General features: G+C 46.7%; 1 protein-coding gene across 3 annotated transcripts in view; it reads right to left on the bottom strand.

The window, feature by feature from the left end:
- Positions 1 to 2,885: 2,885 nt before the first annotated feature.
- Positions 2,886 to 15,336, bottom strand: part of tfcp2 (transcription factor CP2) — a 122,477-nt gene continuing 110,026 nt past the window's right edge. For all 3 annotated transcript variants that reach the window (XM_072494024.1, XM_072494026.1, XM_072494027.1), the window contains 2 exons: positions 6,327 to 6,378; positions 2,886 to 5,290 (listed from right to left, as the gene is read on the bottom strand). In XM_072494024.1, the coding sequence (XP_072350125.1) occupies positions 5,253 to 5,290; positions 6,327 to 6,378 (90 nt within the window). In that variant the 3' untranslated portion in view covers positions 2,886 to 5,252. The remainder of the gene's footprint in view (positions 5,291 to 6,326; positions 6,379 to 15,336) is intronic.

Below are 15,336 nucleotides of genomic sequence, written 5' to 3'. Positions count from 1 at the left end.
GGGCGTCATCAGCCAATAACCACAGCGGCTAACACCTGTCATCCAGGAGCCAACCCCACACCCGGCACTGCGTCTCAGGTGTCGGGAACCGTCAAATTGTGCCAGGATGAAGGTGGCACGCACACTGCCCAGCTATCGGGCACAGATATGCATCTCATGGTCACACACCAGCTGCACGTTCATTCAGTGGAACCCCTTTCGGTTTGTGAAGACCGGCCTATCATGGGCCGGTACTCGCAGGGCGATATGCACCCTGGTCACCCCGGCGATAGCAGCGAATTCTGCTGCCTGGGCATCCTGATGGGCTTGGTCCACATTGAATTTGATATATTGTGCTGACTGGGCAGACAGGGCCTCCGTCTGAGAGATCCCCGAAAGGTCCCCACTCGGCACCTAGAGGGACCCCGTGGTGTAAAGGTTAAGGGCGACCGTCACCTTGACGGCCACCGGGAGCAGGTACGCTCCTCCATACCCGTGGTTCAAGATGGGCCATGACCCGGCATACCAGATTCTCCGATGGCATGCCCGGTCTGGCAGGTCCTCGAATGACAGGCGCTTCCGGTGCACACTGATGTGGTGCCTCCTTCCCACCTCCTCCTCACCTCACCGCTGGATCCTGTTCCTCTGGGGCATGGTCCTCCTCGAGCAGCTCCAGCTCGTAGAGCCTCAGTGCATCCCCCTGGACTGCGGCGACTGGGATGAAGGCCACCATTCCTGGTTGGATTTCGAAGTTGTCTGCAGGGGGTGAAAGGCTGACATGGTACACCCGGCCCAACCAGGTCCAATGGGCTACACGGTGGCCCCGACCTGCACTGGAGCCCCTGCACGTCACTCTCCCCCATCCCCACACCTGTCCGTTCCCCTGGCACTCTGCCCTCTGGCAATGGCAGTCTGTGCCTGGACACCCTGATCCCACGGCCAATCCCCCGATTTCACCCCCCCCCCCCCCCCACTACTCCAACCGTCGCACCCCCCCCCCCCAGCCAGCCATACCAGTGGCATGGCCGGCAGCCCACGGTCACGCCTCTGGGGACATGTCGTACCATCGTACCTTCTCTCTGTCCCTCATCAGCCACGACGCCCGTTTCCCGATTGAAACCTGCCATCAGTAATTCGTCCTGGCGGAGGCGGAGCATCACAGAGGTCCCGGAGAATACCGGGTCAGGCCTGTTAATGATATGCCAAAGACATTTACTGAACATGTGGCATAGAACGCATTGACGCCGCTGTTGAGGCACTCGGAGCATGGCGTTCCGTCGGGCGCCGGCACTGGCCCCGGTTTCCAGCTCGCGCGCAATTGTCCACTCAATCGCAAATCCCGGCGTTGCTGGACGGAGAATCTGCCCTGTATGTTTCACCATCACAACCTGGCTCTCATATTAATGTATAACGCTGTTTCAATTACTCCCCAAGGATGAGCTAGGCCCCTCAATTTACATACAAACTAGCTGCAACATTCAGGTTCTGCATTTGCATCATGAAGACATAGAATCTCAAAATATTTCCATTGCTGGGGTGAAGTTGAATCCACTGTAATGAACTGATTTCATCCCGTATTTTGCAATGCACGGCTTATACAATATAGGTTATATTGATATGTACTATTGCTTCATTTGATAGGTGCCTACCTCTGAGCACCTGCATGTGGGCAGCATGGTAGCATAGTGGTTAGCAGTTGCTTCACAGCTCCAGGGTTCCAGGCTAGATTCAAGGCCCATAAGGAACTCCAGCGTATTTCTTACAGGAGTCAAGTAAGGTAGGACTTGAGATGCGAACATACGCAAGTCGATGATGGAAATACAAAAAAAATCACCTCTTAGAGAAACACAACTTACATTTTTGTACACTATTTCGATGAGCTGGAATTCAGTTCAAACGATTGAACCCAAATTTCACTTTGAAGTGAAAGTGGGGAGAAGGAACTCAATATAGACCATCATCCTAATGTAAATTGGCTTGGTGCACACATAGAATTTACAGTGCAGAAGGAGGCGATTCGGCCCATCGAGTCTGCACCGGCCCTTGGAAAGAGCACCCTGCTTAAGCCCACACCTCCCCCCTATCCCCGTAACCCCACCTAACCTTTTTGGACACTAGGGGCAATTTAGCACGGCCAATCCACCTAACCTGCACATCTTTGGACTGTGGGAGGAATCCAGAGCACCCGGAGGAAACGCACACAAATGCATCTCTGGTCATCACCATGAGCTAGTTGAGATCTTCGCGACACAAGTTACTGGGGCCAAATGCCATCCCAACAGGAGAAGCATCCCATGGACAGAAACAACCAACATATGAAGTGACAACTTTAGCAGTATGATGGGTCCGAAATGCTCATTTTGTGCATTGGTCCATTCCTTTGGTTTGGTATAATGTTGACGGTAGACAATGTGCAGCGACCACAGCTTATAGCTCAAGTGGAAGCCTCAAACGTTTTTTGTTTTTTTTATTAGCACGCAGTACCTGTAAAAAACAGCCCTAATGTGTCTCAGATAAATGCAAGGAGCCATTCGGTACTTGATGTGAAGTTGGGCGTTTAGGTTCCCTGTTCACACAGAATAAAGGGCACCAGAACACATTTCCCACATCAAAACTTCAAATGAATTTAAACAAATAAAGCAGTAAATGAAATAGGATTCAGCTGCTCCTGGCGCATACACACCTGCTTTTCACTTCTCCTTTGTACTTGTTTTTCGACCGTCTCAAAAGTTTCATTTTTAGAAACCAAATAAAAAGGATATTCTTGAATTTTATTATATGTCCACGGGGCATAAATGACACAAAACTGGCTCTTGAATAATGGTACAAATTAAACAGCTTGAAGGGAATGTCCTTGTTTACTCAATTTCAAGACAGACCCCGGACGACAAACCAGAGACGAGCAGAAAATTTAAATCACCATTTACTATTAGTTCAGTATATATTGAAGTGTACATTTTGTGGATTATATGTTTAAAAAAAGATGTTACAGGTAGTGACGGGCAACATGTCACCTATCACAACATTAAGTTGTACAATACATGAACAAGCTTTGCCATTACTTCCGTGCCAGCTTTATTACACTTTTTGTAATCCATTTGCATAGGAAAAGTATTCTTAAAAATTGTCACAACATATATTTTTGTGACATTATTACATGAAGTGTCACATTAATAATTAAAAAAAAGACATAAGCCATCACCAGACTGCTTTCCCCCCACATTTCTCTCTGGACTTTTTAACATGTTAAAGAGCTCCAATTAAATCTGCCAGCCCAAACACGCTGCTGTGTAGGTACTGAAAGGCATTGTCTCAAATCATTCATTCTACATTGTAACTGGTCTAAGATCCTCGCGAGTTCAATCCACAACATAAACAAAGATATCTTTGAGACAATCTGCCACACCCCACATAGCTAGAGGCAAAACTATGTTTTGGAAAAATAAAATGAACAGTTTGAAGGTTCGATTAAATAAAAAGAATTACTTGCAAATGAATTGAAGTGTGGAACTGGAGACAGTCCAACTCCACTAAACTAAACTGGTTCCCTCATTAGGCACTCCCTCAAGTCCCTGCATTTGCTTTACTCCACAAGTGGGGAGATCAGATCAGTGAGAAGCCTCACTGCCGCCCTCTAGGGCCCTTCAGCATTTTTGTTTCTGACCCATTTCCTTAAGTTACTTTTAAAACTCCAGTTGGCTTTCTCACAGACGTGGAAAACATTTGACTGACCTCAACATGTGTATAGTCAGATGTTTGTACCCAATATTCTCCGATCCGAAATGACTCGAGTGGCCATATGTCACTGAATTTACTTTCTAAAACAGTTTAAGGAGATTATCTAGCAGTTGAGCAGCTCTGCTTAGGGGTAAGGAATGTCAAACATTCTTTTCCTGAAGATGGTTTCATTGTTAATTCCACTCCTTCTAATATACTGGGATCGCACAATTGTAGGTCTTTTCCTCTGCAAGGAGTTTCACCGGGTGCTAGCATGGTTCCTCCAAGTTGTCATCATAATTCAGCACTCGTCCAATTGAATCCTCCATCTGGACTGGAGACCACATATTACGAATCTTAGTGTTGGAAATGCAGAGTAAAAATATTTCCACATCTGGCAAAGCCCTCCAGAAGACCGCAGATTTCCCACTTTAAATGCTTCACTGGATAGATTAGGTCTGTGCATCTGACAGAGGCTTCTAGACTGTTAGAACCAAATGCAAGATAGGCTGACACTTCACTTGAGTTATGATAGGAGCACCTAATTTATGGGCCAACTAGACTCAAGTGTTCAAATTAAAAAGTTCAGAGTACAATGATATGCAAGTTTCAATATCGCTGGCATCATCGAGAACCGCTCTGATTTTACATAACTTAGAAGTCGTTTTAAACTGTTTTACGCGTTTATTGCTTTCTCAGTTCTCTTCAATTTTCACTTGGCAGGGTAGGATTATACAGAGCACTTTCATCTCAGGTGATCACCAATCTTGCTCCATAACTGATCAACTAGAACCACATATATAGCAAGACAGGCCAGACACAGAACCTGTGGAAATGCACAATTGGCTGGAGAGTCACAGCCTCCCAAGTATCGTCCGAGTAAATAAATAAGTGATGATCGTAGTCAGTTATTCCAGTCAAAGCAATGTACCCAAAGAGGATTTCAATCATAGCAGAGTTGCATAAAGGCTTTGACCAATCACTAACTATGGACTGAAAGATTGAGGATGATCCAAAATGTGCAGGACAGGACTATACGTCTAAGTACCTCAAGTGGAACTCTTGAGCAGGCTGAACCAGATAAAATGCATATCTGAACTAGCTTCCATCTCATGGCACTAAAAATGGCGCAGAATAAAGTGATGTAAAATCAAGAATGAAGAACAACCGGTAGATGTGTTGAGCGGAGTCCATTCATCCCTCCAATCAAGAACAGCAGTGAATACACTTTAACACATGGTCATAAGGAGCAATTTTCTATCATAGGACAACAGAAAATTCAATTTCTTACAGAAACACATGCTCGCATATTTTCTTCTTTCCTCTATATACTCCCTTGCCTTCAATTGCCAGTGAGAATTTGCTTCAACAAGCGTTAGTCACTTGTGTCGGGCTGCTGAGCATGTGTACAATCCCATTGTGATTCTTTCTGCCAACCAAGAGAAGCAGCTACGGCCTTGGTGTTTTTTTTAAGGGGCTGTAAATATCTTTCTCCCGAGAGTAGGAACCACAAGTTAGGGGTAAAGTCATTCACTGAAGACATGATCCATGGAAACTCACTTGAGGATTATGTGGTAACTGTCACTGCCCTCAGCTGTAATGGGGGAAAAAAATGAAAAAAAATTAGCTCAATCCATTCCTCTCCCAAAACACTGGATTTATAATTCCCCTTTTCCTGAGGGAAACCATTTTCAGATGAACAAGGAACAATATAAAATTGCAACGGGATCGTAAAACTATTTTACTCCTCAAATGGGATGCTTCAGAAATGTCAGTACACACAAACATAATTCACAGAACGGTCACTGGTACTGCAGGACATTTGGGGCCAAGGGGAATAACAGGAATCGGCAGATTAAGGGCTGTGCCAGTTTCTGAACAAGTCATTGATGGAAATTGTTGGGAGCTACTAACAAACAATTAGCCAAGATATCTCTCTACATATTTGGATTGATATAAAGATCCTGTTATTGAGGAAAGAAAAAGGTGGCTTACAATTTTCGAATAGTTGACAACTTCAGTATGGTAGCATAACAGCTATGGTTGGACAAGCAATCCAGAGACCCTGGATTAATGCTCTGTAGAGAAGCTCAAATCCTACCACAGCAGCTAGGGGATGTCAATTCAGTTGCCAGTCTAATGATGACCGTGAAACCACTGGATTGTCATAAAACCCATCTGGTTCACCAATGTCCTTTAGGGAAGGAAATCTGACATTCTTACCTGGTCTAATCTATTGCGACTCCAGACCCACAGCAATGTGGGGGACTCGCAACGGCCCAGCAAACCACTCAGTTGTATTTGAGTAAACCAACTCACAAATCACCTTCTCGGGGGAAATTAGGATTGGCCAATACATGTTTGGCCTTACAAGAGGTGCCTGAAACCTATGATTGGAAATTACCAATATCCTCTGCCGACAATTATTTTATTATTCAAGAAACTATGGACAACTGTAAAAACAATTTAAGTCCAAGGCGAGTGAAGCAGCTCAGACAAGCCAGTCCCAGAATGTGCTCAGGAGAATTGGCTCTTGATTTAATGATTAATCAAATTATATTGCACCATCTTACAAAGCTCAGGAGTGCTAAACAAGTTGAAGTAGTAAAGGTCTTCAGTGCTGAGGTTACCTTTTAATGTGTCTAAAACAAAACAAGATTCATCCTGGAAGTTTTGGATCATCTGAAAAACAAAACAAATGATAGAGTACAAACCACACAGATTTTCCTTTGACAAAATTATATGAACAAGGAGAGATTACGCACCTGATACATGGAACGCACATGACCAAACGAACTGCATCCTCCAAATCAGCCCAGCTTGATGGGTTTTGTGAAAGCATACATCAGCACAATGCAAATTCATTTTGACCAAAAGCTAATCAAGGGAACACAGAAGACCATTCGGTCTTTCATGCCTGCTGCACCATTCAATAAGATCACAGCTGATCTGCTTGCGGTCTCCACTTCCCAGTTCTGTCCCCCATAATCCTGTCCTGGACTCCCGTGCCGGTCGGTTAGAAATCTAGCCAACTCTTGCCTTGAATAAACGCACTGACCTCGCCTCCACTGCTGTCTGTGAGGAAGAGAATTCTACACACCTGCGACCCTCTGGGAGAAGACGTTTCCCCTCAGCTCGCTCTTAAAAGGGAATCCTCTTATTTTTAAACTGCGTGCCCTAGTTTTAGTCACCTCAACAAGAGGAAACCACCCTGTCAAGTCAGAATCACAGATCACACAGTGCAGAAGAGGCCCTTCTGTCCATCGACTCTGAAACGACACATGAAAAACACCTGAGCTGTCTACCTAATCCCATTGGCCAGCACTTGACACATAGCCTTGAATGTTAAGACGTGTCAAGTACTCAAGCAGGAACTTCTTAAAAGGATGCGAGGCAACCCACCTCTACCAGGCAGTGCTTTCCAGGCCTTCACCACCCTCTGGGTAAAAAGGTTTTTCCTCAAATCCCCCCCAAACCTCCCACCCCTCACCTAGAACTTGTGTCCCCCTCGTAACTGACCCTTCAACTAAGAGGAACAGCTGCTCCCTATCCGATACTCTCAATCTTGTACACCTCGATCAGATACTCAATCTTGTACACCTCGATCAGATACTCTCATAATCCTGTACACCGCGATCCGATACTCTTATAATCCTGTACACCTCGATCAGATACTCATAATCCTGTACATCTCGATCAGATACTCTCAATCTTGTACACCGTGATCCGATACTCTCAATCTTGTACACCTTGATCAGATACTCTCATAATCCTGTACACCGCGATCCGATACTCTCATAATCCTGTACACCTCGAGCAGATACTCTCATAATCCTGTACACCTCGATCAGATACTCTCATAATCCTGTACACCTCGATCAGATACTCTCAATCTTGTACACCGTGATCCGATACTCAATCTTGTACACCTCGATCAGATACTCAATCTTGCACACCTCGATCAGATACTCTCAATCCTGTACACCGCGATCCGATACTCTCATAATCCTGTACACCTCGATCAGATACTCTCAATCTTGTACACCTCGATCCGATACTCTCATAATCTTGTTCACCTCTATCAGATACTCTCATAATCTTGTACACCTCGATCAGATACTCTCATAATCTTGTACACCTCGATCAGATACTCTCATAATCCTGCACACTGCGATCAGATACTCTCATAATCTTGTACACCGCGATCAGATACTCTCATAATCTTGTACACCGCGATCAGATACTCTCATAATCTTGTACACCTCGATCAGATACTCTCATAATCTTGTACACCGCGATCAGATACTCTCAATCTTGTAGGTTTCAACCTTTCTTCATAAGATAACCACCTCATCCCAGGAAATAGTCAAATAAACCTTATATGAACTGCTTCAAACATAATTATGCCCTTTTTCAAATAAAGGAGTCCAAAACTGTACATAGTATTCCAGAAGATCCAGCAGAGGGCAGTAGAGCGGAGTTGCTGATTGGCTGTTGCGAGGGAAATTTGCATACGTGCATTGTGGTCACCGTAACTTGAAGGTGCACCTGTGCAAGATACCCTGACTGTTCACGTGAAGGCAAGCATCCAGCAGAGGGCAGTAGAGCGGAGTTGCTGATTGGCTGTTGCGAGGGAAATTTGCATACGCGCATTGTGGTCACCGTAACCTGAAGGTGTACCTGTGCAAGAGACCCTAGCAGTTCAAGTGAAGGCAAACATCCAGCAGAGGGCAGTAGAGCGGAGTTGCTGATTGGCTGTTGCGAGGGAAATTTGCATACGTGCATTGTGGTCACCGTAACTTAAAGGTGGTTTGTGGAGGAACTGTTGTCAAGTGACACTCAAATGCGAAACACTCTTCAGTGTTTCCCTCCCTACCCCCTTCTCTAACCAAAAAAACCCCAACCGCTGTAAGGATCCCAGCCGAGAGGAAGGCTCGAGGGCAGGTAGAAGTAGAAAGAAGTTGAGCCGTGATGTCACAGCCTGCAAGTAAGTGACTAACTGATGACTGGTAAGTAGTTTTTCTTTTCCCTGAGGTGTCATCGTGCGGGGCGCAGTGGTTGCTGAGTGAGTGCTTGCTGAGAAGGAGAGTAAATGTTTTTAAAACTTACTGTAGGGAGTTTCCAGCTGAATCCAGTCGGAGTGAGGACAGAGTGACTGCTGGGTACGTAGTAAAGATTTAAATTGTTTGCGCAGGCCCATAACAGCTGATTGCTGTTCTCGTGTGGGGCGCAGTGGTTGCTAGTTAAGTGTTTTATTTTTACCTGTATTTAAGTTGGGCAGTTTCTAAACCCGAGACACTACACTTGTAGTGTCCCCCACCCTTCCACCTCCTTTAACCTAAGGGGTAGAGTGAATAACAGGTAAGCTCTTTCTTTCTTTTTCTTTTTTTTATCTCGAGCGGATGGCAGGGAAGGTAGTGCAATGTTCCTCCTGCAGAATATTGGAGGTGAGGGACGCCGTCAGTGTCCCTGCTGATTTCATCTGTGGGAAGTGCACCCATCTCCAGCTCCTCAGAAACCGCGTTCGGGAACTGGAGCTGGATGAACTTCGGATCATTCAGGAGGCAGAGGTGGTCATAGATAGAAGCTTCAGGGATGTAGTTACTCCAAAGAATAAAGATAGATGGGTGACGGCGAGAGGGGCTGGGAGGAAGCAGTCAGTACGGGGATCCCCTGTGGTCGTTCCCCTTAGTAACAAGTACACAGAAGGTTGAGAATAGTGAGGTCATGAGTAAGGTTTCAAAGTTGCAGGAGTGTACCGGCAGGCAGGAAGGTGGTTTAAAGTGTGTCTTCTTCAATGCCAGGAGCATCCGGAATAAGGTGGGTGAACTTGCGGCATGGGTTGGTACCTGGGACTTCGATGTTGTGGCCATTTCGGAGACATGGATAGAGTTGGGACAGGAATGGTTGTTGCAGGTGCCGGGGTTTAGATATTTCAGTAAGCTCAGGGAAGGTGGTAAAAGAGGGGGAGGGGTGGCATTGTTAGTCAAGGACAGTATTACGGTGGCAGAAAGGACGTTTGATGAGGATTCGTCTACTCAGGTAGTATGGGCTGAGGTTGGAAACAGGAAAGGAGAGGTCACCCTGTTAGGGGTTTTCTATAGGCCTCCGAAAAGTTCCAGAGGTGTAGAGGAAAGGATTGCAAAGATGATTCTGGATAGGAGCGAAAGCAACAGGGTAGTTGTTATGGGGGACTTTAACTTTCCAAATATTGACTGGAAACGCTATAGTTCGAGTACTTTAGATGGGTCGGATTTTGTCCAATGTGTGCAGGAGGGTTTCATGATACAGTATGTAGATGGGCCAACGAGAGGAGAGGCCATATTGGAATTGGTACTGGGTAATGAACCAGGACAGGTGTTAGATTTGGAGGTAGGTGAGCACTTTGGTGATAGTGACCACAATTCTATTACGTTTACTTTAGTGATGGAAAGGGATAGGTATATACCGCAGGGCAAGAATTATATCTGGGGGAAAGGCAATTATGATGCGATGAGGCAAGACTTAGGATTCATCGGATGGAGAGGAAAACTGCAGGGGATGGGCACAATGGAAATGTGGAGCTTGTTCAAGGAACAGCTACTGCATGTCCTTGATAAGTATGTACCTGTCAGACAGGGAGGAAGTGTTCGAGCGAGGGAACCGTGGTTTACGAAAGCAGTCGAAACATATGTCAAGAGGAAGGAGGCGGCTTATGTAAAGATGAGACATGAAGGTTCAGTTAGGGCGCTCGAGAGTTACAAGTTAGCTAGGAAGGACCTAAAGAGAGAGCTAAGAAGAGCTAGGAGGGGACATGAGAAGTCTTTGGCAGGTAGGGTCAAGGATAACCCTAAAGCTTTCTATAGATATGTCAGGAATAAACGAATGACTAGGGTAAGAGTAGGGCCAGTCAAGGGCAGTCGTGGGAAGTTGTGCGTGGAGTCCGAAGAGATAGGAGAGGTGCTAAATTAATATTTTTCGTCAGTATTCACACAGGAAAAAGACAATGTTGTCGAGGAGAATACTGAGATTCAGGCTACTAGACTAGAAGGGCTTGAGGTTCATAAGGAGGAGGTGTTAGCAATTCTGGAAAGTGTGAAAATAGATAAGTCCCCTGGGCCGGATGGGATTTATCCTAGGATTCTCTGGGAAGCTAAGGAGGAGATTGCTGAGCCTTTGGCTTTGATCTTTAAGTCATCTTTGTCTACAGGAATAGTGCCAGAAGACTGGAGGATAGCAAATGTTGTCCCCTTGTTCAAGAAGGAGAGTAGAGACAACCCCGGTAACTATAGACCAGTGAGCCTTACTTCTGTTGTGGGCAAAGTCTTGGAAAGGTTTTTAAGAGATAGGGTGTATAATCATCTGGAAAGGAATAATTTGATTAGAGATAGTCAACACGGTTTCTGAAGTGTAGGTCGTGCCTCACAAACCTTAGAGTTCTTTGAGAAAGTGCCCAAACAGGTGGATGAGGGTAAAGCAGTTGATGTGGTGTATGTGGATTTCAGTAAAGCGTTTGCTAAGGTTCCTCACGGTAGGCTACTGCAGAATATACGGAGGCATGGGATTCAGGGTGATTTAGCAGTTTGGATCAGAAATTGGCTAGCTGGAAGAAGACAAAGGGTGGTAGTTGATGGGAAATGTTCAGACTGGAGTCCAGTTACTAGTGGTGTACCACAAGGATCCGTTTTGGGGCCACTGCGGTTTGTCATTTGTTTAAATGACTTGGAGATGGGCGTAGAAGGATGGGTGAGTAAATTTGCAGATGCCACTAAAGTCGGTGGAGTTGTGGACAGTGCGGAAGGATGTTACAAGTTACAGAGGGACATAGATAAGCTGCAGCGCTGGGCTGAGAGGTGGCAAATGGAGTTTAATGCAGAAAAGTGTGAGGTGATTCATTTTGGAAGGAATAACAGGAAGACAGAGTACTGGGCTAATGGTAAGATTCTTGGTAGTGTGGATGAGCAGAGATATCTCGGTGTCCATGTACATAGATCCCTGAAAGTTGCCACCCAGGTTGAGAGGGTTAAGAAGGCGTACGGTGTGTTAGCTTTTATTGGAAGAGGGATTGAGTTTTGGAGCCATGAGGTCATGTTGCAGCTGTACAAAACTCTGGTGCAGCCGCATTTGGAGTATTGCGTGCAATTCTGGTCGCTGCATTAGAGGAAGGATGTGGAAGCATTGGAAAGGGTGCAGAGGAGATTTACCAGAATGTTGCCTGGTATGGAGGGAAGATCTTATGAGGAAAGGCTGAGGGACTTGAGGCTGTTTTCGTTAGAGAGAAGAAGGTTAATAGGTGACTTAATTGAGGCATACAAGATGATCAGAGGATTAGATAGGGTGGACAGTGAGAGCCTTCTTCCTCGGATGGTGATGTCTAGCACGAGGGGACACAGCTTTAAATTGAGGGGAGATAGATATAAGACAAATGTCAGAGGTAGGTTCTTTACTCAGAGAGTAGCAAGGGCGTGGAATGCCGTGCCTGCAACAGTAGTGGATCGCCAACACCAAGGGCATTCAAATGGTCATTGGATAGACATATGGACGATAAGGGAATAGTGTAGATGGGCTTTAGAGTGATTTCACAGGTCGGCGCAACATCGAGGGCCGAAGGGCCTGTACTGTGCTGTAATGTTCTATGTTCTAGATGTAGTCTCACCAAGGCCGTGTAAAGCTACAGTAAAACATCCTTACTTTTATATCCCATTCCCCTTGCAATAAACAACTGCATCCCATTCGCCTTCCTAATCACTTGCTGTTAACTTTTGTTGATACATGTACTGGCACACCAAGATCCCTCTATACCAGAGTTCTGTAATCTCTCTCCATTGAATCTCTCATGAAATTATATTCTGCTTTTCTATTCTTCCTGCCAAATGAACCACTTCACATTTTCCCACGTTACTGCTTGCATCCCTTTGAAAACTCTCCCCCTCTTGACAACTTACTTTCCAACCGATCCTGATGCCATCGGCAGTTGAGCTACCGTGCATTTGGTCCTGTCATCCGAACCATTGATGTAGATCGGAAACAGTTGAGAACTAGAAGTAACCATTAATCCTTCCATGAATCATATTACTATATTGAGCCTTCAAGAATAAGATGGTGAATGCAAAGATTTCACATCCTCCACAGATTGTAGCATATCAAAGCATCCATTTAGGAGGCGGAGCTCTCTCTCTGCCTCGAGACCAATCCGGTTGATCTGCCAAAAGTGCCGTATACGCAGTTTAAGTGCAAATAGCAACATTCAGTGCACGAGCATAGCGACAGTGATGTATGTGCACGTTATCAATTTGAATGCGATGGAGATACAGTCTGTCTGGGAAACATCTTATGGATAGAACAAATGGCATAATCTATTCAAAGCAGGACAAATCCAATCTGGCTAATTGCCACCTGATCAGTCCACTCTCAATCAATCACCATCAGTAAAATTGTTATATCTCAGAGTTAGCTTCAAAGAGAAACGGTGTGGAGATCCCCACACTCTGGATTCTTGCAAACACGATTTGCGGTTAAGAGGTGTTGTCATACAATCCAAGATGGAGAGCTGAAAACCTGTGCAAAACACTCTGCTCATGTCACACTTCACCAGCAGGGATATATTCTTTGACACATAACAGAAATGATGGAAGAAGTCTTCAACAATGTGACCAAGCAGCACGGACGCTCAGTTTGGGTTCCGCCAGGGTCACTCAGCTCCTGACCTCATTACAGCCTTGGTTCAAACATGGACAAAAGTGCTGAATGCCAGGGGTGAGGTGAGAGTGACTGCCCTCGACATCAAGGCAGCATTTGACCGAGTGTGGCATCCAGGAGCCCGAGCTAAACTGGAGTCAGTGGGAATCAGGGGGAAAACTCTCCGCTGGTCGGAGTCATACCCGGCACAAAGGAAGATGGTTGTGGTGGTTGGAGGTCAATCATCTCAGCTCCAGGACATCACTGCAGGAGTTCCTCAGGGTCGTGTCCTCAGCCCAACCATCTTCAGCTGCTTCATCAATGACCTCCCTTCCATCATAAGGTCAGAAGTGGGAATGTTTGCAGATGACTGCACAATGTTCAGCACCATTCGCGACTCCTCAGATACTGAAGCAGTTCATGTCCAAAAATATCCAGGCTTCGGCCGATTGGTAATTAAAATTTGTGCCACATAAGTGTCAGGCAATGACCATCTCCAATAAGAGGAAATCTAATACTCACCCTTGATATTCAATGGCGTTACCATCACTGAATCCCCACTATCGACATCCTGAGAGTTACCATTAATCCGAAACTGGACTAGCCATATAAATACTGTGGCTACCAGGACAGGTCAAAGGCTAGGAATCCTGTGGTGAGTAACTCATCACCTGACGCCGCCCCCCCCCCCCCCCCCCCCGGGACGAGGATACAATTGGCGACGAGGATACAACTGGACTAAGGTTGGAGAACGTTTTAAGAAATAAATGTGGACTTCCGGTTGCAGCTATGCGGTGCTAAGCCGCACGATTCGGCAGCTCCCGCGATTACGGACTTTCGGGCTCGCTAGAGGAGCCCCAACGGAGTTTTTTTTTGCAGACGACCCGTGGGGAAGAGGAGAGAGGGGTCCCCTACTGACTTTTATGGACCGGACCCGAAGTGCAACGGCCAGAAAAGCGGCATTGGAGCAGCGGGAGAAGCGAGGGGAAAAAAGCAAAATGGCGGCGGCCGGGGACAAAGATGCAGGAATTCATCAAGCGCTGCTTCGAGGAGCTGCTGGCGCCTATGCTGGCGGTAATTGAAGGACTAGGGATAACCCAGAAGGCCCACGAGGTGAAGATCCAGGAGGTCCAGAAAAGAGTGAGTGAGAATGAGGACGAGCTCTTGGGCCTGGCGGTAAAAGTGGAGCGGCACGAGATGCTACACAAGAAGTGGGCGGGAAGACTCGAAGACCTGGAGAACAGGTCGAGGAGAAATAATCTGAGGATCCTGGGTCTCCCAGAAGTGGAAGGGGCTGATGCCGCGGCATACGTGGGCACGATGATCGGGCGATGATGGGCATGGAGGCCCCGTCGAGGTCGCTGGAGCTGAACGGGGCGCACCGGGTGCTGGCGAGGAAGCCCCAGGCAAACGAGCCGCCAAGGGCGATGGTGGTGAGATTTCACCGGTTTACGGACAGAGTGAGGGTCCTGAAATGGGCCAAGAAGGAGCGGAGCAGCAAGTGGGACAATGCTGAGATCCGAATATACCCGGACTGGAGCACGGAGGTTGCCAAGCAGAGAGCGGGTTTCAACCGGGCCAAAGCGGTGCTGCATCGGAAAGGAGTGAAATTTGGAATGCTGCAGCCAGCGCGACTGTGGGTAACAGACAAGGACCAACATTACTACTTCGAAACGCCTGAAGAGGCATGGACCTTTATACAAGCTGAAAAGTTGGACTCTAACTGAGGCTTTGAGGGTGGGGGGTGTTTGAGGGTTGAAGTATGATGGTTGTTGTATATAGGGGGTCAATCACGCGCAGGAAATGTTATATGGGCTGGGGGAGAGAGACTAGGCCACGACAGGAGCCGTGCCAGAGGGGGCGGGGCAGGCTTTGGAAAGCGCGGGGGGTTTCCCGCGTGCGGGAAGATAGGCGGGAAGGGGAACGAAGGATTGATTGGGAGACTCCCACACCGGGGGGGGGGGGGGGGGGGGGGGGGGGGGG

Source organism: Scyliorhinus torazame, chromosome X (assembly GCF_047496885.1).
Source record: "Scyliorhinus torazame isolate Kashiwa2021f chromosome X, sScyTor2.1, whole genome shotgun sequence".
NCBI classification, from domain to species: domain Eukaryota; kingdom Metazoa; phylum Chordata; class Chondrichthyes; order Carcharhiniformes; family Scyliorhinidae; genus Scyliorhinus; species Scyliorhinus torazame.
This window is presented reverse-complemented; position numbering and strand designations above follow the sequence as displayed.